The sequence below is a fragment of the Diabrotica undecimpunctata genome, chromosome 3, assembly GCF_040954645.1.
Source record: "Diabrotica undecimpunctata isolate CICGRU chromosome 3, icDiaUnde3, whole genome shotgun sequence".
In the NCBI taxonomy this organism is placed as follows: Eukaryota; Metazoa; Arthropoda; class Insecta; order Coleoptera; family Chrysomelidae; genus Diabrotica; species Diabrotica undecimpunctata.
In genome coordinates, this window is record NC_092805.1 from 32,315,132 (window position 1) to 32,343,081 (window position 27,950).

At 34.5% G+C, this 27,950-nt stretch overlaps 1 protein-coding gene across 3 annotated transcripts in view; it reads right to left on the bottom strand.

The window, feature by feature from the left end:
* LOC140436648 (phosphatidylinositol-3,5-bisphosphate 3-phosphatase MTMR3) overlaps positions 1 to 27,950 on the bottom strand; it is a 131,810-nt gene that overhangs the window by 35,458 nt on the left and 68,402 nt on the right. For all 3 annotated transcript variants that reach the window (XM_072525646.1, XM_072525648.1, XM_072525647.1), the window contains exons 3-8: positions 25,644 to 25,842; positions 16,967 to 17,142; positions 12,588 to 12,822; positions 8,261 to 8,448; positions 3,414 to 3,609; positions 3,142 to 3,327 (exon numbers count right to left, since the gene is read on the bottom strand). In XM_072525646.1, coding sequence (XP_072381747.1) covers positions 3,142 to 3,327; positions 3,414 to 3,609; positions 8,261 to 8,448; positions 12,588 to 12,822; positions 16,967 to 17,142; positions 25,644 to 25,842 — 1,180 coding nt within the window. The remainder of the gene's footprint in view (positions 1 to 3,141; positions 3,328 to 3,413; positions 3,610 to 8,260; positions 8,449 to 12,587; positions 12,823 to 16,966; positions 17,143 to 25,643; positions 25,843 to 27,950) is intronic.

Sequence of the window (27,950 nt, forward strand, 5' to 3'; positions counted from 1 at the left end):
ACTTAAGAAATAAAGACGAGAAAGTTTCAGCTATAAAATCTATGCAAGTTTCTGCTAATACAGTGATGAGACGTGTAGAAGTAATGAGCAATGATATTTTTTTAGAGTTAAGAACTGACTTAGATAACTGTGTTTATTTTTCACTTCAACTGGATGAATCAACAGATGTCGTTGACTCTGCCCAGATGGCCGTGTTCGTCAGGATAGTTTTTAGTGATTTTACGATTAAAGAAGATCTTTTGAAGTTCATTCCACTGAAAGGACACACTACTGGACAGGAGTTGTTTTCTCATTTAACAAATATTATTTCTTCCGAGAAAATTCCAATATCGAAAATGGTAGGCTTGACAACCGATGGCGCTCCAGCTATGGTGGGTTGTGATAAGGGTCTGGTGGCGTTATGTCGTAAAGATGAAACTTTTCCGCAATTTCTCTGTTACCACTGCATTATCCATCAGCAAGCATTATGTGGAAATTTCCTGAAACTAAACAACGTTATGAAACTGGTGGTAAAAATTGTGAACAAGATTAGAGCTCAAGCGTTACAAAGAAGATTGTTCAGAACCTTGGCCAATGAAGTTGACTGTCAATACGGAAACCTACTCCTTCACTCTGAAGTCCGATGGTTAAGTAGAGGACGGGTGCTGAAACGTTTTAATGATGTCCTATCTGGCATAGTTCAATTTTTCAAACAACGCGATGAACCGACTCCGGAACTAGAAAATTCAATCTGGATTAGAGATTTTGGTTTTCTCGTGGACATTACAGAGAAATTAAACGAACTTAATTTGCAGCTTCAGGAAAGAGACAAAGAACTAGCGGAAATTATTTCTGATATAAAAGCATTTATCAAAAAGCTGGAGTTTTGGAAACAAAGCCTAATTAACAGCGATTCTAAGCATTTTCCTATTCTTTCAGAAAAATATCTCAAAATCCATTAGAACCCTATGACAACAAATATCATGTAGAAATAATTTCTACCCTGAAAAGTAACTTCAAAAATCGTTTTAAGGATTTCAATGAAATGGCTTTAGTAGCGCAGTTTGCTGTTTCACCCTTTATGGAAATTGATATCCAGCAGTTTGCAGCTTGTGTTATGCAGAACTTTGGCGAAGACATCGCTGCAACAGAAATGGAAGTTATTGAGTTTCGAAATGATTTAGCCTTAAAATCGTTAGTCTCAAGTTCTGAATGTATCTGGCCTATTGTAAATAAAGACAAATATTCAGTTCTATGCCGTGTTGCCTTGAAAGTGAAAGTCCATTATTCAGTTCAACCTATTTGTGTGAATCTTCTTTTTTCAATATGAAGTTTATTAAGAACAAATATCGCAATCGACTTACAGATGAACATTTGGATAATTGTATTCGAATGGCTGCATCAAATTATACAGCAAATATTAAAAAAATTATCGATGAGTCTGAGTGTCAGCCTTCTCATTGAACGTGCTTTTTTATTTTTCAATGTTTATGTTTATGATAGTGCGTTACTTTTTTGTTGTTATTATTAACTATTTTTAAATCATACGTGATATGCCGTTGTGGCTGGATAAAAGTTTGTGTTTATTTTTTAAATACCTTCGTTTGATAGGTAGGAATGTAGCTATGAACAAGTACGTAGTAGTAATATTAGTTATTTTGTTATTAGTTTATTATTAGTACCTATGTATTATGTATTACCAGTTAAACAGTAAAATAAATACATATAATGATAGATTAACTGTGGATTATTTCATTTACGTTGCGTTACGTATCTTTCGTGTGGGTAGCTCGCTGTTTATTCCAAAATTAACAAAGTAGCTCAACACATTGAAGAGGTTGGCGACCACTGCACTAGAGGTTAAAAAATGGTTGCTTAATCACCCTGGCAGGGGTGTTACAATTATTTATCAAATTGGACAACTAGGCAATGCTGCTTTTTTAAGAGCAGCTAATGTTCAAACCGCAGTGAAGGGATTAAAAAAAAAACAGGAATATATCCTTTCAACAGAGATGTATTCCCTGATTACCTGTTTACCCCGTCAGATACCACAGAACAACCAAACCACAATTCTGAGCAGCAGATATCATGCACCATTACTACCAACACCACAAACAATAGAACAGAACATTCTACTTTTTCAAGTGGAACTGTGCCTTCTAACGACGCTTTTCCTGTGCCTTATAAAGAAACTTCTCCTGAGCCCTCTACTTCAACAGGTCGGTCTACGTCACCCAAATCAGCTTTTCTGCTTTCACCCAAAAATTTTGATGCCCCCACCCCAAGAAAAGGAGCGTGTAAAAAGGAATAGTAACAAGAGGAAAGGTAAAACTGTCATATTAACATCGTCACCATACAAGGCTTACCTAGGGGCCGAAGAACAGGAGCGCCAAGAGAAACAAGAAGGTAAACACAAAAAAGACCTTTTCATTAAAAATTAAAAATCTGCGACAATTTATTAAAGAAAAGAAAGACTAGAGAATCAGTCCTGCTACTGCCCAAGAAAATGAAACAAAACAATGGTTTGTCTATCCAAAATAAGCGTAAAAATAAAAAGTGTCAGACTGAAGATTCTGATACGTCCTCTAATGAAGACAATGAAGAAGAAGACGAAGAAGCTTGCATTTTTTGCAACGAGATGTACACAAAACTCTTTCGATTAGGGAGGTTGGATTCGGTGCTGCAAATGTGGTGGCTGGGCACATGAAGCTTGTTCAAGCTGTGAAGATGATGATGACACTTTTATATGCGATTTTTGTTTATAGTTTGATTTTTATTTTTTAATACTGTTCATACTGTGATACTGAATCTACTGTATAATAATGTCAAATACTTCATTACATGTTTAATTAAAAAATAACCTAATATTTTCATGTACCCCATTTTACCCACCCTTTCTTGAAAAACGACGTATTTGCACATTTTCAAAAATGTCTATTTCTGTCCTTAGGTAATTTTTGTTAAATACTCAATATCTGTTTTCTGGTACCTGAAGACACACTTTAACTACATATTTTGTAAAATATTTTACATTACATTATATTACAAATTTTCATTTTATGTCACAACAAAATGTGATGGGGTCCCCATTTTGGGCAATTCTCGCCTATGTTTTTTTTTGAGTTCTTTCTTTTACTTAACTAACCAAAAAAATTTACTTACCAAGAAAATCTGTGAAAATTCAAATGCACAAGGAAACTGTAGAAGCAATTGATGCACGCAATCCAACCATTGCAAGAAAACGGGACATCGTTCGTTTTGATCATCACTCCCTGAGGAATGACCACATCTGTCGGCGAATTTGTGACCAAATGCTAACCATTCTCGTTCGATTAAAATGCGAAAACCCTAAAAATAATTGAAGGGGTCAAATAAAACAGAATTATCAAAAGTTTCTACCCTGTACATAACTACTGATACTTTTATTTACTTACATCGATAGTACGATAGTATGGATCAAGCAGAAGCTCGGCCAAGGCCACAATTTGCGGCGTTCTATCCCAACCATCTGAGCAATGAACCAAGACAGGTCTGGCATCTCTCTCTACTGCAGCTACTAGTGTTACTGCTGCCTTCATCAAGCCGGACATGTGGGATAGCCAACGCGTACCCTCCAGCTGACTGTACCAACTAAAATTGAAAGAATTTTAGATACGTAATGTTTAATTTACACAAAAAAGCTTTAACTTTAACAAAAGTATAGGTTGATATCAGTAGCAACATAGAGCTACTTAATAAAGATTCTTAACAATTTTCTTCATATTATGAAGTAAAATATTTATATCATTTAGACATGCTTTTACTACATTCGATATCGAAATTGATCTGGTTATCATAGTTTACTTTTATGTTATTCAAATATAAGAAAAAATATAAAAAAGGTTCCACTCTGGACAGTATATGAACCAGAGTGGACAGAGCCCAATCGGTAAGTCCATGTCCTTATCTACTCCGACCCACAGCTTGATGTAAGATCTATGATGCACAATATCTATGTTTACGAGTAAATGTCTCAACCATTAAAAACTAAAACAACAACAATAATTCATGAACAAATGTTATAATTTATATTTAACGAGCATTAGACATAAATACTGTGATATCAGACGGGCCTGTATGACACAAACCCTAGATCGCGAAACTTCTAGTGACTCACAGCTTGTTGCGCCATAGTCCGGGATCCGAGGCCCATTTTCATCATTTATTACTAATAAGCTAATTTTTCGGGAGTAGCTTTATTTTGACAAGACGCCCAACTTGTTTCCCTACAACAATTTGCGTTTGTGATAGCTACAGGGGTAGCAGGGATAAAATATGTTGATTTAACGATTTTTAAAAATTTATTAATAGCGGGCCTTTTTCTTGTTTAGTCTCAAGATAATTATCTAAATGAGCTGAAAAAATATTTTTGTTCTACAAAATGCAAGGTTTATCAAAGAGTCCTCTCTTTCCAACATTTATCATTAAAGAAGTCATGAAAAATAATTACTAACCACCTGATTTTTTTCTTTATAATTTTACACCCACATTGTCCTACAAATTGCGTGGTACATTATCCTCGTCCTACGTTCAAAAGTTGTCAATATCGCAAGACCAATTTTTATATTAGTAACTGTAGGACAAAGGTATCACGTGACAGGTTAATGTATTTTTTATAAGAAATAAAGGGTTTGGAAAATGTATACAACAATATGTATTGCCGTTAAATGATTTTTAGCGAGTATCATTCTTACATAGGTACTCCATAACGACACCGCTTCGTTGTTCGCTGTCGTACAGATATTATAATAATAATCTATTAAAAAAATTATTTGCTAATTAAGGCACTTCTTCCTTTATTTTCGAATTTCTTTTTTTTTAATAAGTATACTTTCTTTAGTATTTTTTAGCATAATAATTGTTCACAGGTAGTTTATTTTTATTTCAGGTCACCAATTTCATCCTAGAGTCTTAAATCTAAGTAACACTAATTTTTTAGAGGATGAATTGTATTTTTTAGGATTATGTCTTAAGTTTTCTTGTCAGAATTTTAGGTTAACTGACTCAGTGCTAGGAGGCTTTGCAGTGGAACTGGATACTCTAATAGAAGGTATGACAAACAATGCTGAAATTAAACAGTATTTGAGTAAGTACAAAGGGAATTTTCATAGAAATGGTCATTCTTTTAAAAAACAAAAGAATTTGCTAAAATCAATTAAACAAAAAATCGATAGAGATTCTCTAGTACTTAGCAAGGCTGATAAGGGCAATTGTGTGGTAATCCTAGAACAAATTCAATACATAGAGAAAGTAGAATCTTTCCTTTCAGATAACAGTTTTGTAATTTTGGAAAAAATCCACTAACACCTTTATTAATAAAACAAAAGCAATGGTTAAATTATTGATGGATTCGACCGTTACTTGATGGAAATTCATTTTATGTAACAATAAAACACTGAAAACTTTGTTTTCAAACTTCCACAAAATTTATTTTAAATTCTTATCACTACAGCTGTTTCGGCTGATTGCCTTTCTCAAGTGATCTGTTTTCGGTATGGGTTTACACTTTATAGTCTCTAATGAAATAGGTTGAGGAGGGGAGAACTGTTTGTCTCAAGCTGGTCATTCAGAATTATATCTGTGTTTTTTAATTTGTTGATTTACATAGATTCTAACAAAGATAGCTTAAGGCCTTTATTTTGAATGTGGAGAATTTTAAATTTGTCATTAAAAGAATGATTATGATCTAGAAGGTGAAGTGAGAAAGGCAATCAGCCGAAACAGCTGTAGCGATAAGAATTTAAAATAAATTTTGTGGAAGTTTGAAAACAAAGTTTTCAGTGTTTTATTGTTACAATGGTTAAATTGTTTAATGATACTATTACTAAATATAACAACAGAACGTGAACTGTATCTAATCCTATATCACCTAGTTTATATGGACTTCCTAAAATCCATAAACACAATTGTCCCACAAGACCATTGTAAGTTTCTGTAACACTCCAGTTTCTATATTATCAGAGTTTATTTACAACATAATTCAGTGTATCACTAATTTTAAAACTAAGTTCTTCATTACAAATTCTTTAGATCTAATAGAACGTTTATAGTTATTTAACCAACAAGTGTATTAATAAGGGCGATTAACAATTGAGATATTTTAACGCGTGAGCGAAGCGAGCGCGTTAATGTTCGAGATTGTTAATCGCCATTTTAATTCACGAGTTCGTTACAACATTTTTCCGTCGACCGTACTTTTCAGAAATAAAAATATCTTAGTTTAAATTTTTATTTACTTAACGATAAATAATGACATACAATGACAGACAGCCTACTTACAGCGGCTACTTCATTTTAAATAATTTTTTAGTGGGAATATAATTGTTTGGGAAAGTATATACTATTTCTTTTCATATTTTTACTATTAATATTTTTCTGTTACGGTACTGTAATGTGATCTAATTCAATCGTGTATTCTAACGACTTTGTTAAAATATATTGCTTCCTGTTATTTCGTAAAATTGTTAAACTGGCTATCTCATGTATTATGTTTTAAGTACGGAGAATTTGACTTCTCTTTTGTATTCTGTGTCACAAAGATGCACACAAGTGTACGGTTTCGTATTAGTCACAATTAACTTAAATTATCGCCACTCAAAATCACAATACACTAGGGTGATTTATTGATGTACCCTCTTCCACCCAACGGTCAGAAGGTTTCTGACCTGCAATCTCAACACTTCATCCCAAGACAGCGAACGAAACACACCAAGTTTTTTGGCTCTCGTGCCATAGAGCCGCGTCGGCGGGCGTCCCGACGTACCAACGAGATTTCCTTGGCTAAGAATACGAGTCCAATATTTCAAAGGGTAAGTCTATATTCTTTGTACAAACATCAATAATGAGTAAGACCAGTTAATTTCGTAATTTACTGACAGTTGTGTTTGCTATTTGTCGCTAATTTATTCACAAACAAAATATTACATTTTTACTTTATAATTATTTATCTAATATCATTTAACCAGCGACCTCTTAAGTTTTATACAAAACAATAATATATAGGTATATGTTTGGTTGCCTACACCACAGGTCACTGCCAATCACAGAGCGTTAAATGTGGTTAAATTAATTTATACAAGCAATGTATGTTGTGTTGCCTATAATAAAATCGTTAATTAATAGAAAATCATTCATTAATAGGGGTCATTAATCAACGATTTTGAGGGTGTTAAAATTAATCATAAATGGACGGTCGACGGAAAAATAACATTAAAATAGAGGAGAGTTTTTATTTAGTTTCTTTTGATGTTTCCAATTTGTTTACTTCTGTACCAAGAGATGAAACTTTAGCTTTAATACACAACCTTCTAAACAATTTCAACATATCAGCAAAAGACAAAGATGCCATCTTAACTATGCTTAAATATTGTCTTAATCAGGACTTCTTCCAATTTAATAAAAAAATATATACCTAAACAACCAAAAGGTGAAGTATTGTTCTGAAGCTATTTTCTTGTGGCATGTTAAAGTAATTATTATTTAAATGGGAATAAGCCACAATTAAAGGTTAAAATACGTTTATTGACGTTTCAATTTCCACTTCGGAAATCGTTCTCAAAATAATGTTTGTATTTTGAGAAAATTTTTCTAAGTATTTTTCGTTCAAAGTGTCTGAGCTTTTCTTCGTTTGCTTTGGTCATGGTCCACGTTTCGCATCCGTATGTTATTACAGGTCTGACGATGGATTTATAGATTTTGATTTTTGAACTTCTTGTAAGATTTTTTGATTTTATGAGCTTATCCAGTGCGAATAGACAGCGGTGTGCAGATTATGATATAGTAGTTAATGATATATGTTGAAAAGGAAATATGTCTTTGATAAAACCTTGCATTTTGTAGGACAAATATTTTTTCGGCTAATTTGGATAATTACCTTATGAATTAATAAAAAAGAAACCGTTAGTAATTAATTTTTGAGAGTCGCCAAATCAACATATTTTATCACTAACATCCCTGTTAGCTACCACAAACGCAAATTATTGTATACTCACATACAATTAGCTTGTTACTAATAAAGGGCGAAAATGGGCCCGGGATCAGGGACTACCACTATGTAAACCCACAGAAACTTTGAGAACACCTTTTATGTCATTATGTAAACGAGATTTCGACTCTTTTCCTGAATTACCTCGAATTTTATTACATAGGCATAAAAAGAAAAGTGTTTGTTATGCTGAGGCAGTCTAGTTAAAATTCAAGAGCAATTAATTCTTTTTAAAAGCGAACTAAATATATAACTTACTTGGGTTGATCTGCAGAATATGTGCAAAGTTGTCTTAAAGCGTGGAAGCTTTTCCGGATGGAATGTATGTTGGCCAAATTCATGAACTGAATTTCGCAATTTGGGTAGTATTCGGGATACTCACAACCGCCACCTCGTGCTCTATTAGCCACAGCTGTCGTGTATGATCTGGCGTCCATAATTAAGAACTGAAAAAGATATACCGTATGAAACTTTGGTTTTAATACCTCAAAGGGTTTAAGTATTTTAATGAACTAATTTAAACAAAAAAAGCAGCATGTACTCGCCACTACATTGTTTCTGTTTGCCCTTGACTTCGTTCATATTATCGAGACTTTTTGTGGCTGCCCATCAAGTATAGATTCTTTTTCTTATGGTGCCTTTCTGCTCCGGATCTGTCGTTACTTTGCTGGTAGCTACTTGGAATAGTGAGGCTGTACACGTGTTGAATCTAAGCCAGCTTCTTTCAGTATTGTTATGAGTTTCTCATGTTTTGTTCTATCAAACATCTTCCTGTATTTCGCTGAATATTCCCTAAGTAATTTGCGACTCCCTCGATACTTGTACCGCCTCGTTTCAACGTCAACAGAAAAATAAAATCCTGGTACTCTTATTGAACATTTTATAATAGCTCCAAAATGTTGATATCCTAGAAATTCCTTCAAATTATTGGTATGTGTATTTGGTCAAAAATTACAGAAACGTAACTATAATATGCATGGGGTTGGAGTAATCGTATCTCCTCAATTACGTCAATATGTTATAAATGTTATACCTGTTTCTGAAAGATTACTAATAATCCACCTGAATCCTACTCCTGTCAAATTGTAGCGTTTTTAAATTTGTGTCTATATATAATATTTAATATCTATATAATAATATAAATTCTGTATAAAGTTTTGTAGTCCGCTCCTATTTTGTTTATCTCGTTAGTACGCATTAAAAAATTACCAGGAAATCTGCGTTTGTCTTTTAAAAGGGAATGTAAAAACGATCGATAATATAACAAGTTTTGTATCCAGTTTTCAAGTTTTTTTTTGTCTTTATTCACATTCAAATCCCCCAAATCTCTGAATACATTGTGAGGTAGAAAAATCAATATAATACGTGTTATTTCTTCATATTGGGAAGTAGTTTGTTTGAGGGTCGCTTTGTAACATAGTTGAGGCCTGTTTTAAAAACAAGAAATTTACGTTATGGACGTAAGAAGGGTCGCCCACACCAGTATTAGATTTAGGTCAAGAGGGGAATTTATTTTGCGTTGAATTTTGTAAAATGTAAGGCATTAAGAGTCAAGCAAGAGATGTCAGAGTAGAAAGATGTTTGGGTAATTAGGAATCGCGAGTCGATTCAATTTTTTTTGTGTTATGTCTTAAGACCGGTTAAGGTGATAATACTCTTTGCATAATGGCAGTTTAGAACAGAGTAATCACCATAAGATTTGTACAGTACACCGACACTGATGAAATTTGGAAAATTATTATATAGGATGTCCCCGTCGTCAGCTTGCTTGCTCCACCGAACCTAATTCTACATCTCTTGATTGTTCGTCCCTAAGCATGGAAATGGTTTGCTTTGTCCCTGTTGGAGAATATGTCCAGATAGATGTCCCATAGATGTTTAACAAGTTAGTTTGAAAGTTAAGTGCTAAACAGTGAAATCAAGGTAACATTTAACGTATTAATTTTAAAGTAAAGACAGACATTTTTTTGCTAAAACAATAATTGCTTTCATTAAAAGGATTTGTAATAATTAATAAATAGTAAATTTTATGGTTTAACTTAGCTGTCATTTTAATTGTTTTTTTTTAATTTAATTTTTTTCGATATTTATTTGTTTTGTTTGTTAAAAAAAAAAAGGTTAATCTCTTTGCGGTAACATTTGTAAGTTTTTGTAGTATCTCCAACCCCTTTGTAAACGGACACATGTAAGTTTTTTTATTCTGTATTTGGCAACTATTTATATAGTATATTTTTGGTGCAATCTGTATTTTTGTAACTGTTTGTTAGAGACACAAATAAATGTTTAATTTATTGCTCCAACCATTTTGTTTATTTTATTTTAGAAAATCTCCTAACCCTTTATGTATTTTTGATTTTAAGGAAGAAGAAATTTTCTTTCTTTTTCCAGCAGGAAGTTTTCTTCGAAGCGGCGTCCAAATTAAAATAGCTAGAGGTAACCTTGTCTGCCATATTTTGTTTCATTTTGTCCAGGAGATTTATGTATTAAGTAACCCCTTTGTTTCATATTTTGGTAGCTACCCCAATCTCAACCTCTTGTCGCTCACTTATCCACGACCCCAGCTCTCCAACAACCCCCTGAGTGCCGTTCGCATACGTATCGATTTGTTTTGCTTGCCCTTTCTCAACCCCTTTAGTTTTTGTCCCCAATTTTCTACCCCATATTCTTACCCTGAGGTAGGCAAGATAAATTTCGTTACAAAATTAAATGTTTTACAAGTGTATGCCTCGACCAGCGATAAACCAGAAGAAGAGGTACAGCAATTCTATGAGTTGTTGATAAATTCACTTAAACAAATTAAAAAAGAAGATATAACTATTATTATCGGTGACTTGAATGAGAAAATTGGTAAAAGGAAAAGTGGTGAATTACTTGGTGATTTTGGTCTAGGGAAGAGAAATGAAAGGGGAGAATGATTAAAACTATTTGTAGAGGAAGAAGAATTTGCAATACTAAATACGTTATTCAAACTACCACCAAAACGTTTGTATACTTGGGTCTCTCCGCAAGATCAACAAAGAAACATAATAAGGAATCAAATTGATTGCATAATGGTGAACAAGAGATTCCGTAATAGATGCCTATCAGTTAAAAGTTACCCCGGCACTGACATATCGTCAGATCATATTCCTGTTATTGGTAAATTTAGGTTCAGATTTAAAAAGGTTACAAAAATGATTAGTAACAAAAAATGTGATATCAGAAGACTAAAAGATAAGGAAAAAAAGGAGACAGTCGCACGTATTCTTTCAGAGAAGCTAAGTAACATGGAGCAAACATATGATCCAGAAGAATCACTCCAGAATATACGTGAAACCTTTAACAAGATCAGAGAAGAACATCTAATAGAAAATAAAGAGAAGAGGAAAAGTTGGATGAATGACAATATAGTGCAACTCATGGAAGAAAGAAGAAAATCAAAGAATAACAAAAGAATGTACAAAAATATTCAGAGACAAATAAGAACCGAAATCCGAAATGCCAAAGAAAATTGGTTAAAAACCAATTAATTAAAAACTATGATATATAATAGAAAAAATAATGATCAGGGAAAGAACATACCTTCATAGACCTTAAATCTGCGTTCGACTAAGGACACGGCAGATTACGAGAATTTATGATTAACAAACCCATTCCAATCGTAGTAATTAAGAATTAATTATTTAAAAATATAAAAAGAAGAATAAACAACAATAGGTTACCCACATCTAACAACAGTTAAGATAGAATAACAACAGTTAAGATAGCATGATTACTGAGGATGAGGACGTGGTACTCATAACAGACAACCAGAAAAGATGGCTGACAAGGACTTATTGATGTAAGGGCGAAAGAAATAGAAAAAATGAATTATCATATGAAATGAACATAAACATAGGACATCAGAAGAATGGAGATAAAACCGGAACAGAAGATTGGCGAGTATTCTGCAAAGGACAAGATTAGAAATGGTGACAGCTTACTAACACATATGCACATATTCAAGCTGGACATGGGTTATAAATTAATAAAAGACACGAAAGTGCCATAAATGCGCCAGAAATAATGAAACTAGCAAAAATAACTGGGAATACGAAGCCGGATAAGGAAAGAAGCTAAAATATCAAAAAGAAGTTAAAACAGGAACCAATAGACAAAAAAGAAAACTGACCTGGAATGGACACATAACTAGAATGCACGAGAATACATTGTCAAGAAAGTTACAGAGACTGAAAGAGAGGGAAGAAGAATAAGGGGTAGACCTAAAGTGGTTAATGGAACAAATCCAGGAAATCGGGATTAGGAGAGAGAAACCATTGCAACAGATGAAGGAAATGAGTAGAAGATGGATAGACTCCACTAACATCCAACGCTCATTGTCTTTTCTGCCAGTCCTTTTATCCTCTTAAGATTGTTTTATCTTCTTAAAAACTGTTAAACCAAAATTACCAAAAAAAAAAAACAATAAATAAAATATTAATTGACATAATTACATATAATAAATATGAATTAATAATGTGTTGACTTTAGTTTATATTTAATTTAATATTGTATTTATTCGCTAGCTTTAATGCCTGCACAAACAATTGATAAAAACTATATTTACCTTTTTCTCAGAGGCGTCGATATTGTTAGGAATGACGGACTCATCCGAATGTAGGGAACCGGGCGAACAGGACAGATTAGACTCTTTCGGTTCGAAATTTTTACTACAAGATCTATCGAAATTGCACGCTTCAGATATAGCCTTAATGAGGTCTTCGTCCTCTGCGGATCTCCAGCCCAACCAACCGACTTCTGGCTGACTGGAACGGACAATAACTGCTCCATTTCTGACGTGTCTAAAAGCAAAAAGGGGATTATATTACTTTTAAAATATTAAATAATAAACATAGGCCCCTCAACTTTACCTCCGTAATTTACTGAACTATAATTATGGACCAAATTTTACTCCCTGTTCAATTTTTCACATGCGTAAACCAATATTATATTTTTTACGGAATCATTTCCTATGTATTACCACCCTCAATTTCAAATCATTACCTAAGCCAACCCTTAGTAATAAGTCCCCCATCCAAGTACATACTTTCTTTTTCACCTCTCGTGACTGTTGGCTCCTGTAAACAACAGACGCTGTGTTCGCTTCTCCGATTTTGGTGCCCGTAACCATCAGACGCTTTTTTCGCTTCTCTTGGTGAACGACTACTCACAAAGAAATAGTGCCGTTTATACAGTGAAAAAATACCGCGAATTAAAACCTGTTATGTGATAACGGAAATCTGCTTACATGAGTACCGTGAATATATGCAATAATTCAGTTATTGTCTGTATGACATTTAATTACCTCTCCTAATTATTTTGAATCAACCCTGCTGATACAGTCCTAAAACTCTAGAAATTATTTTAAATATTTCGCATATGTACATGCCTTAATTGAAAACTCCCCAACTGGAATTGCGGATTTAATAAATGAGAAGCGTTTATATTTTTTACGTTTGAGTCATATTTAAATTTCTTTCAAACTGAAGCAAGAGAATCGGTATTGACGGTAAAGACATTTGCAGAAGTTACAATTGCTCAGTCGTGTGTAGCCTCCAAAAGTGACTACCGCGATTATTTAACTAGACACATTGTTTTTCTGTCTTATATACAATATTATATTGCAAAAATAAAAAGTCTAAACTTATTAGTACAAAATTATTCTATTATGATTTCTGTTACAACAAAACTACATAGATGTATAGATTTATGACAATTTTCATTATAAAATTGGGATTGAATTTCAACCTAATCGGAGTATTAGATTTTTGTCGCAGATTAACGACTTCCAATCAAAATATCCACTTAGATATTTTGATTGGAAATTAATTCAAAGTTCAAATAAAGAAGTTAAAAAGTTTGATTAGTTAATATTAATGTCACATGATTAGTTAAGATTAATTAAGCCCTATGGTCTTCATTTTAATCATGGATGACGTCATCAAAAACGCCAACAAAGAGCATACAGAATAAGAAACAAAGAAGTTAAAACGCTCGGTTATACAGACAACGCAATATTGATAGTCCAAGATGAAGATAGTCTACAAAGACTAGTTCACAGCTTCAACACAAGAGTAAAAGAATTTAATACAGCGATTTAAAACTCATAAAATCAAAACAATAGTAATTAGTAAAGTACTAACCTACTAAGTACGTCATTATAAATCGATGACGTCAACATTCAAATCGCAAAAGAAATACAATATTTTGCGCTAAAGATGGAGCGAACACTTTTCATAGAACTACTTCCACGCACATGCAGAATTGCTCATAGAGAGGAGTGAGAAGAATATTAATGTCTTTCTTTTCATTCGCATACATTCATTAAGCACTGAAGTCAGCACTGTCCTAGTGTTGCATAATGCATGTTACCCCATCCATCTAGTTGAGCTAGACCATTCCCACTAAGGATATTAAGGGATAAGGGACATTTACCGAGGATATGGCTACAGCAGAATTGTGATAATCAAGGAGTATCGTGGTAAATATCGTTCACAACCTTATGCTGTTGATACAATGGGCCTTACTCCTCAAGAGTTGATGTTTATACAATGGGCAAAACTCCATGATGTCTTGAGACTTTGACTACCATTGTAAGTTAAAATAAATTATTATTTGAACTTCAACGAAGGAATATACACAAATATACTTAAAGGGCAAACAGTCAACGATCTCTCATAGACTTCTTAAGCTACGGTTTGTTAAAACAGTGCGCAGCGCACAGCATACACGTAGAGCAGAATCTGTTCTACTCGACTCACGGTAGTTTTGGGTGAGTCGGTTTGTTAGATTAATTCGCATAAATATTCTGTCGCTCTGAAAACAAGTTTATAAATTAGTTTCACATTTATTCTCTCAAAGGTTGTACGTTTAAAAAAATGAATTCCCGCAAACTTAACGCAATAATATTATTACTCCAAGAAGAGGAGACAGAAGAAGAGTTGATAACGTTAATTTTAAATAAAAGAAATAAAAATGTAAACGAAATGTTTTCATGTCTTAATACAGAAGGTGCTTTTAAATTAACAGTCGAAGAAAGATTGTTGCAAAACGACGAAAAATTTCGAGAACATTTTAGACTTTCCAGGGATTTGTACTAGATCCACTAGTCTTTCATCTTCCTCGGGAGAAAATTTAGTAGACATCACTTAATTATTACAATAATAATAACTATATAAAAATACAATTATAATTTCGGTATAGATGTGTACGCTGTGAGCTCAGCTGAACGTTTGCGTCCAAATCAAATCGCAGTTGATTCCAGCGCACACCGTCGACGTACACGGCTATAGGTCTGCAGTGCGCGCAGCTCAGCAGAACCGTTCTCATAGAGAACCATTTCTTTGATTTTGACGAACGTGCGCGGCGTTCGACTGACTGTGAGTTATGCGTCGCTCACTGTTCTAACAAACCATAGCTTAAGAGTGCTGTCTCTCTAGGCAATCATAATAAGCAATCATTTTTACTTCTGAAGTCGCTGGAGAATAAATAAATTGATCTTTCAACCATCTTTCTTTTTCTTTTTCAACCATCTCCAGCACCTCTTTATTTGTAATGATATCAGTCCTAAAAAACATACGCTTCCACCGCCGATGAAGACGAAAATCCCTTAACGCCTTTAAGATAGGAAGAAAGATAGGTTAATTACTAGGAAGAACTAACCCACACTTGTTATTTTAATGGAAAAGATGCTAAGATGTGACTGAAATATTACTGGACGATACGGTTTGGGTTAACATAATCACAAGGCGATAGAATTTTGTCAGGTAACTTGATTTACTATTGTAAAGTTGCCAAAACATCGTCTCTACACCTGTAAATTACGACAAGATGGTCAGAACTATACGAAATGAAATTGATTTCATTACGATAGACCGGAGGTTTCGGAACATTATTACATATGCCAAAACATGCTCTAGCGCTACATACACTCGAACCACAATTACTCTTCTCAAATCTAAAGGTTAACTTAAAGAAATTTAAAAAATTCCGCAGCCAAATTAAATATACATGGAACTTGTTAAAAATACAAAAATACAATAAAATATAGCTACGAAAATAAACAATGAAATCCATAAATTCCTTTAATCATATTTTTTAAAATAATAACGACAAGCGGCGATCAGGAATCAACAATTAAAAAAATCGTTTTTAGATAAAAAATGCAATTCATTAGATAGATGATTAACAATTGAAAATTGAACAAAGATAACAAATGTCGACGTCGGGGTCAAAACAATGTAAATATCAACTTTTAAAAGAATTTTATCGTTGTTTACATTTACTTTTACCAGCCACAGGTATCAGTAATATGCCACGAGAGATTTTTGTATTGTGGTAACAACCGATCAACTGATAAGTAGTAAAAATAAACACTGATAAGTCGTTACATTATTAATTGATTAATCAAGGACCATTTTTGTTAGTGGTTAATACATATTCAAAAGATAAAAACATTCTGCGACATAACCAATAAATTGTAGTATTTTTGGAATTGATTTAAAAGTGTGGAACTGATGTTGAACTAGTAAACTGGTATGTTGACAAAAAGCAGAAGCAGTCCTGGACTAAATAATTTATTGATAACAATAAAGGCGTTAGATTAGGTTATATATTATGATGTCGTTAAGGCCATGCAGCCTCACCGCACTTCGAAACTATATAGATCTTCTGTGCATACATTAATCTAGTTGAACTCTAGGATGCCAATACTTCTCATAAAGTTGATTAGCTTCCTAGGTGACTTGTTTCCTACGTCAGAGAGCGCTAGAGTGGCCTCTCCTAGGAATTTAAGTAGTTTGCAGAACAGTGCTAAGCAGTTGCATAGTATATGTTCTGCCTGATGATCTGCCTCCATTAAGAGGAAAGTATGTTGAATAGTAAAATACTATTACTTTCAAATTGTGTTTGAAGATTGAACAAACAATTTAAATAAACAATTCTTACCTCCATACTACAGCTGGTATTCTTCTTGAACTGCGGAACTTGGCGACGCTTTCTAACATGTCATCGTTAATGCAAGATGGGACGAGAAGGTAAGGCGGATAAGTTGGACAAAATTTGTAGTTCTCATTAACCTTCGAGATTCTCCAAGAGTGGCCTTGGAATCCTAGGCGGCACATCTATAACATAGAACAGATATTATAAAATGCAAAAAAAAATAAAATCGATTCAATAAATCTATATAATAATAAGTAAAGACAGCCACTAGCACTATTTAATCATAGGTTAATAAAAGATTGACTGTCTTTATACCGTATAGGATTCTAAATATGTAAAATCTAAGCATGTGCATTTTCAATTCGGGTTGTTAGTTCTTCTGCAAAATCCTTATTCGCATTTATAAAAGTTCTAAGATATTTATATTTATGTAGGTACATGCCAGATGTTTTGGTCGTCAAAAAGTTAGGGATTATTATTTGGTGTCTTGAGCAAGATTAGAAACTTGGTTTCATCCAAGTTCAAATTTAAACCATAATGTAAACATAGATACTGTAATTCATCTGATTTCTGCATTACTCGTCCCACCGTATCGTGTGGTCTGTAGTACTGTACCCTTGTGTAAATCCTGCTTGATCTGGTATTTAAAATTCGTCTAGTCTACAGGTTATTGTATTTGAAATATTGTGGTGAAAACATGCGCATATGAGATATTAAGGAGATAGGTCGTCAATTCTTCAAAGCCCAGTGGTTTCCTTTTTGGTAAATTACCTGGTAATTTACCTTTGGTAAATTTTTACAGTAATTCTGTTTCGACTGGGCGCTTTATGATTTGACATTTAAGCAACGTCTTTTGATACTTCTTTCTCTGATAGGTATCTTGGGATATATCTTTGTTTGGAAAAGTATTTAGTATTTGCTAAAATATTCAGTTTTTAATATTCTTAACATTTTTAACATAGTATGATCTTATTTAACTATATATTTTAATTACTTATTATTGTAAATACATTATTTTCTTTTAAATTCTCACTTTCAAACAGGCCAACACAATCCTGTGGCTAATAGATTATGTCTAAGGCCATCCCCATCCTCTAAACACACACACACACACACACACACACAAACTGGCCAACACATATGGTTGTCAAGTTCTGAGAAACCACTTGCCCTTAATTACCTAGAAAGCGCAGAAACGCTCTAAATATTAAAATTTCTTGAAACTTATTATTAAATCTAAATTATTGCATTTCTTAAAATGCAAATGCATTTCGTAATTCTGTAAAAAAGGTAGAGATGACAGCTTTAATTTATTACGGTACGTTCCCTAGATCCTGGACCACCGTGCTAGGAATATCTTTCCCTACATAGAGACAAACCAGGCAGTTAGTAGTAGTTAACCAGAAGTTAAGAAAAGGTAAGTGAGTTTTTCCCGAATTGATAACATTTATTATGACTTACGCCAATCAATTGATAATTTTATTTACAATCATATATTTTATTGTTCGTCTATTATTTTAATTAATTAACCAGCTAATTTTCAATACGACCTACGTTAATAAATTTTTTTTGATAATTTTTTAAAAGTTCATAATTGTGTGTGTTGATATATGATAACCTTCGATAGCTTGAATGTTTTTTATTGAAATATTTCTTTTTTTAAATATACAGAAGGAAGTGACTGTTGTACAGGTAACTTAATATTACTTTAGTGATTTCTAGGATATATCCAGGAGCGGACATTGAATCTGACCACATACCTTTAGTGGGAGTCATGGATGTGAGACTGAAGACAATAAAGAAAAAGTCTAGACCTAACTACGACATGACAGCTCTGCAACATCCGGAAGTTAAAAAGCAAGTGGGGGAATATATTAACAACCAAGTTAAACAGCTAAAAGAAGAAAATAACATCCAAGGAGAAATCAATCAATTCGAAGAAATAATTAAGAAAACTAAATAAGATCTGCTAAAACCAAACAAAGAAACAAAGAAGAAATCTTGGATGACTCCAGAAATCCTTCACTTAATGGAACGCAGAAGGTTAATTAAAGGAAATAAAGATGAATATAAAAAAATGCAGGCTTACATCGGAAGAAAAATAAGAGAAGCTAAGAGAAGAAATAGAAAGACTACAAGCCAAGCATGACAATTTTAATGTACACAAAAAGGTACAAGAAATAACGGGTACTTTTAAAAAGCGAACACAAATGAAACTCATAGACACCAATGGAAAATTAATCATTGACACCCAAGAGATGAAAGACAAATGGAGAATATATTTGGAGACACTCTTTCAAGATCAAAGAACGAATTATAGGCATCCATTTTCAGAGAGGATGACGGGCCCGGACATACTTAAATCCGAGGTAGAAGAAGCAATAAAACGGATGAAAAGCAGGAAAGCTGAAGGGCCTGATAATATCGAAGCTGAATTTTTAAAACTCTTGGAGGAAGAAGGAATAAATTGGATCACGGCTGTCTTAAATAAAATATACAATACAGGAATCATCCCTGATAAATGGCTAGAATCAGAATTCATAGCGATACCTAAAAAACAGGGGGCTAAAAAGTGCGAAGAATATCGAATAATCAGCCTAATGAGCCACATGTTCAAACTGTTTCTCAGAGTCATCCATGGAAGAATTTATAAGAAGTGCGAGGAACAAATATAGGACAGACAGTTCGGCTTCATTAACGCAGTGGGTACCAGAGAGGCACTTTTCGGAGTACAGGTACTGATTCAAAGATGCAGGGACGTTAACTGCGACGTATACGCGTGCTTGATCGACTATGAAAAGACATTTGACAGAGTTCAACATCAAAAGATGATAAACATTTTAAAAGAAGCAGACCTGGATGACAAAGACCTCAGAATAATTTCAGAACTCTACTGGAATCAGACCGCATACATGAAAATTAACGGAAAAGAAACAGATCACATAAAAATACTACGTGGAGTTAGACAGGGATATATCCTATCGCCGTTGATATTTAATATGTACTCAGAGAAAATTTTTAACGAGGCTCTTTACGGAATAGACGAAGGGATCTTTCTAAATGGTGAAAGAGTAAACAATGTTATATATGCCTACGACACCATGGTGATAGCAGATAGTTTAGAGGGACTCCAGAGGCTAATGGACAGAATAAACGAGTACAGTCAACAGTACGGACTAAACATTAATACCCACAAAACGAAACAAATGATTATCAGCAAGGAGAATATAAATGGGGCTCATCTATACATTAATGGGACTCAGATAGACCAAGTAAAACAGTATTGCTACCTGGGAACTATTATAAACGAACAGTGGAGCAATGTACAGGAAATAAAGTGCCGCATAGGAAAGGCAAGAACGGTCTTTAACAAAATGAGCGCCATCTTCAAAAGTCACAACATATCCCTAGATACAAAAATGAGACATTTGAGATTCTATTTTTTATCTGTGTTGTTGTACGGGGCGGAGGCATGGACGCTTACAGACACCACTATTAAAAAACTTGAAGCATTTGAGATGTGGCTTTATAGAAGAATGCTGAGAATATCATGGACAGCAAGGATCACGAACAAGGAAGTTCTAGAAAAAATGAAGAAGGAACCAGAGATTGTGTTTACGATCAAACGCATAAAATTGCAATATCTGGGACACGTTATGAGAAATCAGCACCGTTACGCCCTGCTGCAGTCTATATTGCTAGTTAAAGTCAAATGTAAGCGAGGACCCGGTAGAAGGAGAATATCATGGCTGCGGAATTTAAGAACATGGTTTAAGAAAACCTCAACGGAGCTGTTTCGAGCCGCAGCGAGCAAGGTCATGATTGCCAATATGATTTCCAACATCCGAAGCGGATAGGAACCAGAAGAAGAAGAAGAAGATTTCTGTTACTTGTGCGCATCTAAATTTAGGGGTACGTTTCAAATAACTGTAAAGACTAGACCATAGTCAAGAGCAAAGAGCTGATGAGGAATGACAAATTCGCACATTATATTAAAACATGCGAAACTACTCAACATATATTCACCTTATAACAAAAATGATAATCAGAAGTTAACTAGGACAAGGTATTTACCTAACTGTTCAATATTTAAACGCCACTATCTTAAAAAATACATTTACAACATGACTATAACCGGAAACTATTAAAATTGCAAAAACCTTAAAACTATTTTTAGTTTTATTACGATTTTAGATTATCTCGCTTATATATGCCACTTAAAAAGCATAACATAATACATTTAGTACCTTGAGTTTCAAATTGAAAAGCTATTGATAAACAATTACCTAATGATTTTATTTATTTGAGAGGAAATATCACCGGTGTTCCACTGACGTTACCCCTCTCTGTAGTATTTCTATGAAAAAGGCAGAAAGCACTCATTAATAGCCGCAATGGCTTACTGATGGATCTAAAAGCGCTGACCAATGAGGAAGGTCTCCAGTTTTAAGAATATGTAGTAGTCCAAGGGAGCCGGGAGTCCAAATCGGTGAATGTTTTAGCATGTCATCGTGCATATCCCCAAATTTCCACACTGTCAAGACATTCGCGGCAGATGCGGTGTCCTGATGGAATTTTTTCTTTAAGATCTGTTTTTACGATTTTTGCATCCAGTTTTATTAGTTGTGAGTAGTACTTACAGTTATGTTTTATCTTTTTTAAGATAAGGAATCAGACGTAATTCCTTTCGTATTACAAAAAAGGAACGCCATGAGCTTTGCCATCTATGGCACCGTTCTAGAATTCTTTGAACGTCGAGAATCGGCTTGTCGTTGTTTGGTCTCGGGTGTGTAGTGATGAATCTACGTTTCATTCAATGCAACATATCGACGAAAAATGTAATTTTTCTTTTTCTTAAAACACGACATGTGAGTGTATGATCCGCAATTGAACAGACGTAACACCCACCTTGTGCTTAAGTCTTCTTTGTGTTCAATTACCGGTGCAAGATGTAATTATCACGTTCCTTTAATATCCGTAGAGCATTAGCAACTTCACCCATCATTATACTTCAATCTTTCAAAACCATATCATGAACTGTCAAGAAACTTTCATGATAACGTTTGAACTCAGCCTCGATATTAACCAGTTCTTTTGCGAGACTGTCAGCTTCCCCATTTCCTGCAATTCCCTTGTGACCTGACACACACATCAAAGTTACTTTGTTGCGTTCCACCAGCTTCTTGATTTTTTTACAGTCCCAAAAACCAACTTGGACTCACAAGTAAATGACTTAAGAGCTATGGCCACGGCCATGGCATCTACCAGCCTTTCCTTAGAATCCAATGGAATTTCTTCTAAGATTTTTAGATAGCCAACTAGATCTCCAGGTTTCATTATTTGTGTCTGTCGCAGTTTTAGGCGGTAGTTACTGCCTCCCTCCTTATGCAGAATTGCAAGGGAGGAAGGTTCAGCATCGCCTCTACAGCTGCAGTGGGGCATGTTGACATTGCCCCTGTGATTCCCAGACAAACTAGACGCTGCACTTTTTGCAGCTTGGCTTTAGCTGTTGTTTGTTGTATTTTTGGCCACCATACGAGTGATGAGTATGTGACCATGGGACCAGAGGGCATTTTCGGTTTTAGGCACCAAGTCTTTCCAAATTTCTTACTTGCCACCAAAGCTCTGGATAAGATTTTTTCAATATGACTATTCCAGGTGAGTTTTTGATCTATGGTTATAGATATTTTACTTCTCTCCATTTTTCCCCAGATATTTTACTTCTTTGGAACGCTTTTAATTTCGTTAAGAGCAGTTTGCACGAGACTAGATATAGTCTGGTCATGCTTGCCCCAAATTGTAACAACTAGGTCAATTGTGTAACCTTGGCTTCAATGCTCTTTTTTAATAGTGCTTTTTTTATGGATTCAAATGAGGTATTATTGAATGCTGCTGCTCTCTCTATGTCAATGAAAGCGCAAAGAGCAATTTCTTTTGCCACTATTGTCTTTTCAATACTAGTGAGTTCAGAACATTTATAGAGGATTTGCCTGTCTAGTAGACAAATTCATGTTAGTGAAGCGGTTTCCTCGTATCATTCAACACCATAAAACAGAACAGAGAAGACGTAGCATCGCAGCATTCTAACTTTTATAGTCTTGTTATAGTATTAAACAGCAGTTGAAAATATGTGTAGGTACGTGGAGTAGCTTTAGAGAGAGAAGTATGCAATAGAAAGGTATACGTGATGTGTTACATCTATGTGACCGAAAAATTCGAATGAAAGTTAATTCTATAACAGTGGAAATAACCAGTTATGTAAAGTATTTGTTTGAGTATTAGTAAAGTTCCTAGAAGGAGAGAAAGAATCGACTCACGTATGTGAAGGAAATTCGAGTTGGAAATTTTAAAGGGTAAGATCTTTCCACACTACGAGCCGTAAGATGTTTTGTGTATACCATACATCTCTATTTAGTCCATTAGATCTAGGCTTCTAAGAAAGCCTATTATCCATTTAGAAGATATATTTCTTACCGCAGACTCTAAAAAGAGTTGTTCCAGATAGTTATGGCGTTGGTGAGCAATTACCCTACAATTGCAGATAATATATTCGGTCATTCCCTCAGCATTTTCGCAGAACCTACATTGCTCTGTCAACTTTGCCCATTTTACAAAGGTAGTATCTGAGTGAACAATGTCCAGTGAAAACAACGGAAGAGTACTTTTGCGTAGCGAGCAAAAGGTTGTAATAATCTTTTTGCTTGCGCTTTGATCTGAAATATTTTCCTAGTAGGCTACTTAGTTTATTTTCCTATTTTCGGATATCCTCCATTATGCAGGTTATTGGAACACTGTAGAATGGGCCTGGTCTAATAAAAGGAGTATTTGGTCTTCTTAAGCAAGATTATCAGTAATATCATAACCAGTCATTCATTTATCTCCTGGTATCCACAAAGTTATTTTAACCTAACCTAACTGTTTTCAGACAGATGTCATCTATTGACGACTTCTCACGTCCAATTTCAGTTGTGTCTCAGCGTGTGAACAGTCAACATGTTTTCGAAAAAGCGTAAAGTGCTGTCGCTGGAAGAAAAATTATCGATAACTCGGGCAATAGAGAAAGGTGAAAAGCAATCGGATGTCGTTCGCCGTACGGGGCTGCTTCAGTCAACTGTACCTACGATAGGGAAGGACTTGGAAGGCTTGAAATTGGGGGCGGTAGCAGGAAGAAGTTGCGTAAACCTCAGCACGAAGATTTAGATCCCACTATGTCGTTACAGTCGTTCCAGTAGCAACGTATGAACCATATTCAACCTTCTGAGCCTGCGGTCAGGACAAAAGCTGAGTTTTTTGCAACTGAGCTTGGAATTAAGAATTTTAAGGCATCTGAAGGTTGGCTGAGCAAGTGGAAGCTGCGGCACATGATGACCTACGGGCAAATTAACGGAGAGGCTCGCGATGTTAATAAAAACGTAACGGATGATTGGCTGGAAAACGTGTGGCCTGGATTGAAGACACGATATGCGCCAGACGATATTTTCAGTGCTGATGGGACAGGATTGTTTTTTAAAATTACAAATAGCACACCAAACAGAACTTTAAAATTTAAATCGGAGAAGTGCGTTGGTGGAAACTTCTCTAATAAACATATTACGGCTTTAGTGGCCGCTAACATGACATGTTCAGTGAAGAGAAAATTGTTAGTGATAGGGAAGTCAAAAAACCCACGTTGCTTTAAAAACATCATAAATCTACCCGCGACCTACAAATCAAACAAGAGTGCGTGGATGACTTCGGAAATTTTTGAAGAAGCGATAAGAAAAGGGATTGTCGAGCTTAAAGGGAAAAAATGCCTTGTAGCCAATCGTCCTGCTCATCCTGTATTGTGCGACCTTCAAAACATTGAACTTTGTTTCCTGACAGCAAATACAACGAGTGTCCTTCAGCCCATAGACCAAAGTGTCATCTAGAGTTTGAAGAGCCATTACAGGAGAAGACTTTTGAAGGAATTGGTCGAGAACAATGGCGATCTCAAACTAAACGTTCTTGAAGCCATCCTAATGATTAGTTAATCCTGGGATGAGGTGACGAGCAATACGAAAAAACATTTCTTCAAACACGCATGACGGCTGGAGGATCAAGGATTGACTGCCGTTAGCTGTTTGGGCTAATAGAGGCAGACAGTTTGAACTCTACGGAACGGAAGAGCTAACAGATTGCGAAGAAGTTTCTGACGAGGACATCCTACAAGCAAATCGTGTAAATCTATGTTGGGTACAGTATATACAGTGTTAATTTATTTATAATCATTTTGATCAATTTTTAAATTACAATAGGTTATTTAGTACAGTAATATCATTACAACAGTAACGATTTTTGTCTCTCTCTGTATAACAATCTCTCCTTATAACGATGAAAATTCCCGGTCCCTTGCATATCGTTATAGGAAAAGAGGACTGTATTATATTTATATAATAATTAGTTTGAGTTCAAAATCTTCTTCACGTGAGTTACGCTAACACCAAAACGAATCGTGAATCGTTGTTTGATATTTAAGAAAGTTTAGATCGTTTTTTCTTTCCCTTAATTAAAAAAAAAACTACTAATTACTACTACTTAAAAAAACATTTTTTTAATTCATTTTTAATTTTGTGTAAATTTCTAACAAAAATGTAAAGTTTTTATCACCGTTTATTCCGGTGTATAATCACTAGTTATGTTAATTTTACTTCTAAAAACCTACCTCATTTTCAAAGAGCCTCCTATCGAACGTATACTGTCGCTGGTTTTCCAATCTCATGATGACTTCTTCGCCGCCCTTCTCCTTAGACCAGATGCAATGGTAGAACGCGAACAATTGCTCCACCTGTCTCGGGGGTTCTGCGGCTCTAACGATTTGATCACACCACATTTGACACTTCTCATTGTTTTCGAAAGTGCATCTAAAAATAAAGACAAAACTCGCGTTTTAGATTTGTATGCAGATGAGCTCGTTACTTGTTTTTGTTTTCAACTTGATCGTTTAATATTTATGAGTATAGCGATTCCGTCGAGGCAACGGTCATGTTTATGCCTTCTCAACGCGTAACAAACGGCACGTTGATTAGTAAAAGGCTATAAAATGGAATATACGAGGTTTTTTGCTTACCTTCAGAGACAAAGAAGGAAAAACGGATATTTAATTATTGAAAATGGATTTATTAATTTTAAAAATATCTTCAAAATTAATACAGATTTGTATGTACAGTTAGAGTCCAACATATGGTTTTAAACGCATTAACCACTTATTTATGTTCATAAATGTTGATTAATCAATTTATTTTTAATAGACAGAAGAAAAATAGCCATTTAGTGCTAAATCAGGAAAAACTGATGATAATCCAAAAATTCAATATTTTCAGTGTTCTAAAGTTTCTAAAGTCAATCTATGAGAGCTCGCATCGTCGTAGTGAAGAATGATTCGTCTTTATTCAGAAGTTTCCCAGAAAATAAATGTGTATTTGAAGAAAAGTTAAATATAGAAAGCTTAGAAGAAGAAGGGACACAAAACTTGTATAGAAACAGACTAACAGAAAAGCTAAACAGCCATAACCTAGAGACTAAAAAGAATATAGAAGAAACCTGGAAAATTATTAAAAAATGTATCCTACAAGCAGCGGAAGAAGCTTTAGGTAAAAGAAAAGTTAACAGAAAAAAACGGGAATACAAAACTCCATGGTAATACGAAAGGGTGAAAGCACTAGCAAATGAAAAGAAACAAGCTTTCCTAACATACAAAGGAGTGAAGACACCGGAGACACGAGAAGACTACGTGAGAATTAGGAATAGAGTAAACCAAGAAATAGATAACATCAAAAAAGAACACTGGGAGAAATTTACCAAAGATATGGAATACGACCTCTATGGATCCCAGAAAAAAGTGTGGAAGATGATAAGGAGAGAAAAAACAGAAATTAATAAATTTGTACGCATAGATAACATTACGGAGGAGCAATGGACTGAGTATTTCACAAAATTATATGGAGAATGAGAGAAGAGAACAGAGAAAGATTCATTAACGAAACTGATGATAGTGTACTAATATCAGAAGAAGAGCTACAAGAACGAATAAAAAAATTAAACAACAGAAAAGCACTTGGTCCTGATAAGATAAACAATGAACTGCTAAAATATGGAGGAACAACACTACGCAAATGGCTCCTAAAATTATTCGTCGATATAATAAATACCGGAATAGTACCAGCGGAATGGAAGGAAAGTCTCCTGCTACCGATACTTAAAAAGGGAGACTCGAGAAATTCTGAAAATTATAGAGGCATTAGTCGGATGAATAGCACATTAAAATTGTTAACGGCAGTCATAAAAGATAAAATCGAGGAAAAAGCGAACATGGCAGATAAACAACAAGGCTTCCGGAAGAACCGCAGCACAATAGACGCAATTTTTATTATCAGACAAATAATAGAGAAGTCTATTGAATATGGAAAACCAGCATACATGTGCTTTGTAGATTTAAAAAGTGCTTTTGACAGGGTGAAGCGAAATGACATCTTAAATTTATTACAAGCTGAACAAATAGACCATCAGATAATAAGGACAATTAATGAAATTAACAAGAACAACAAGGCCAGAGTTATAATACCGAGAGAGGAAACAGAATGCAAAGAACTAAAAGGAGGAATCCGCCAAGGAGACTCGCTCAGCCCATTGTTATTCAATATGGTGATGAATCAAATAATTCACGAAGCAAGAAAACGACACGGATACCACATGGGAGCGCATAAAATCATGATACTATGCTATGCCGATGATGCAGTACTAATTGCTGATAACGAAGATGACCTACAAAGGCAGCTCCACACCTTCAATATCACAGCAAACAAACTTAATATGAGAATATCTGTAGAAAAGACTAAATGTATAGTGATCAGTAAAGAGCTGCGTAGATGCAAACTAGAAATAGACGGCAAAATAGTAGAACAAGTAATGAAATTCAATTACCTAGGAGTAGAGATCACTAGTGACAGGGATGTAAGAACAGAGACCACAC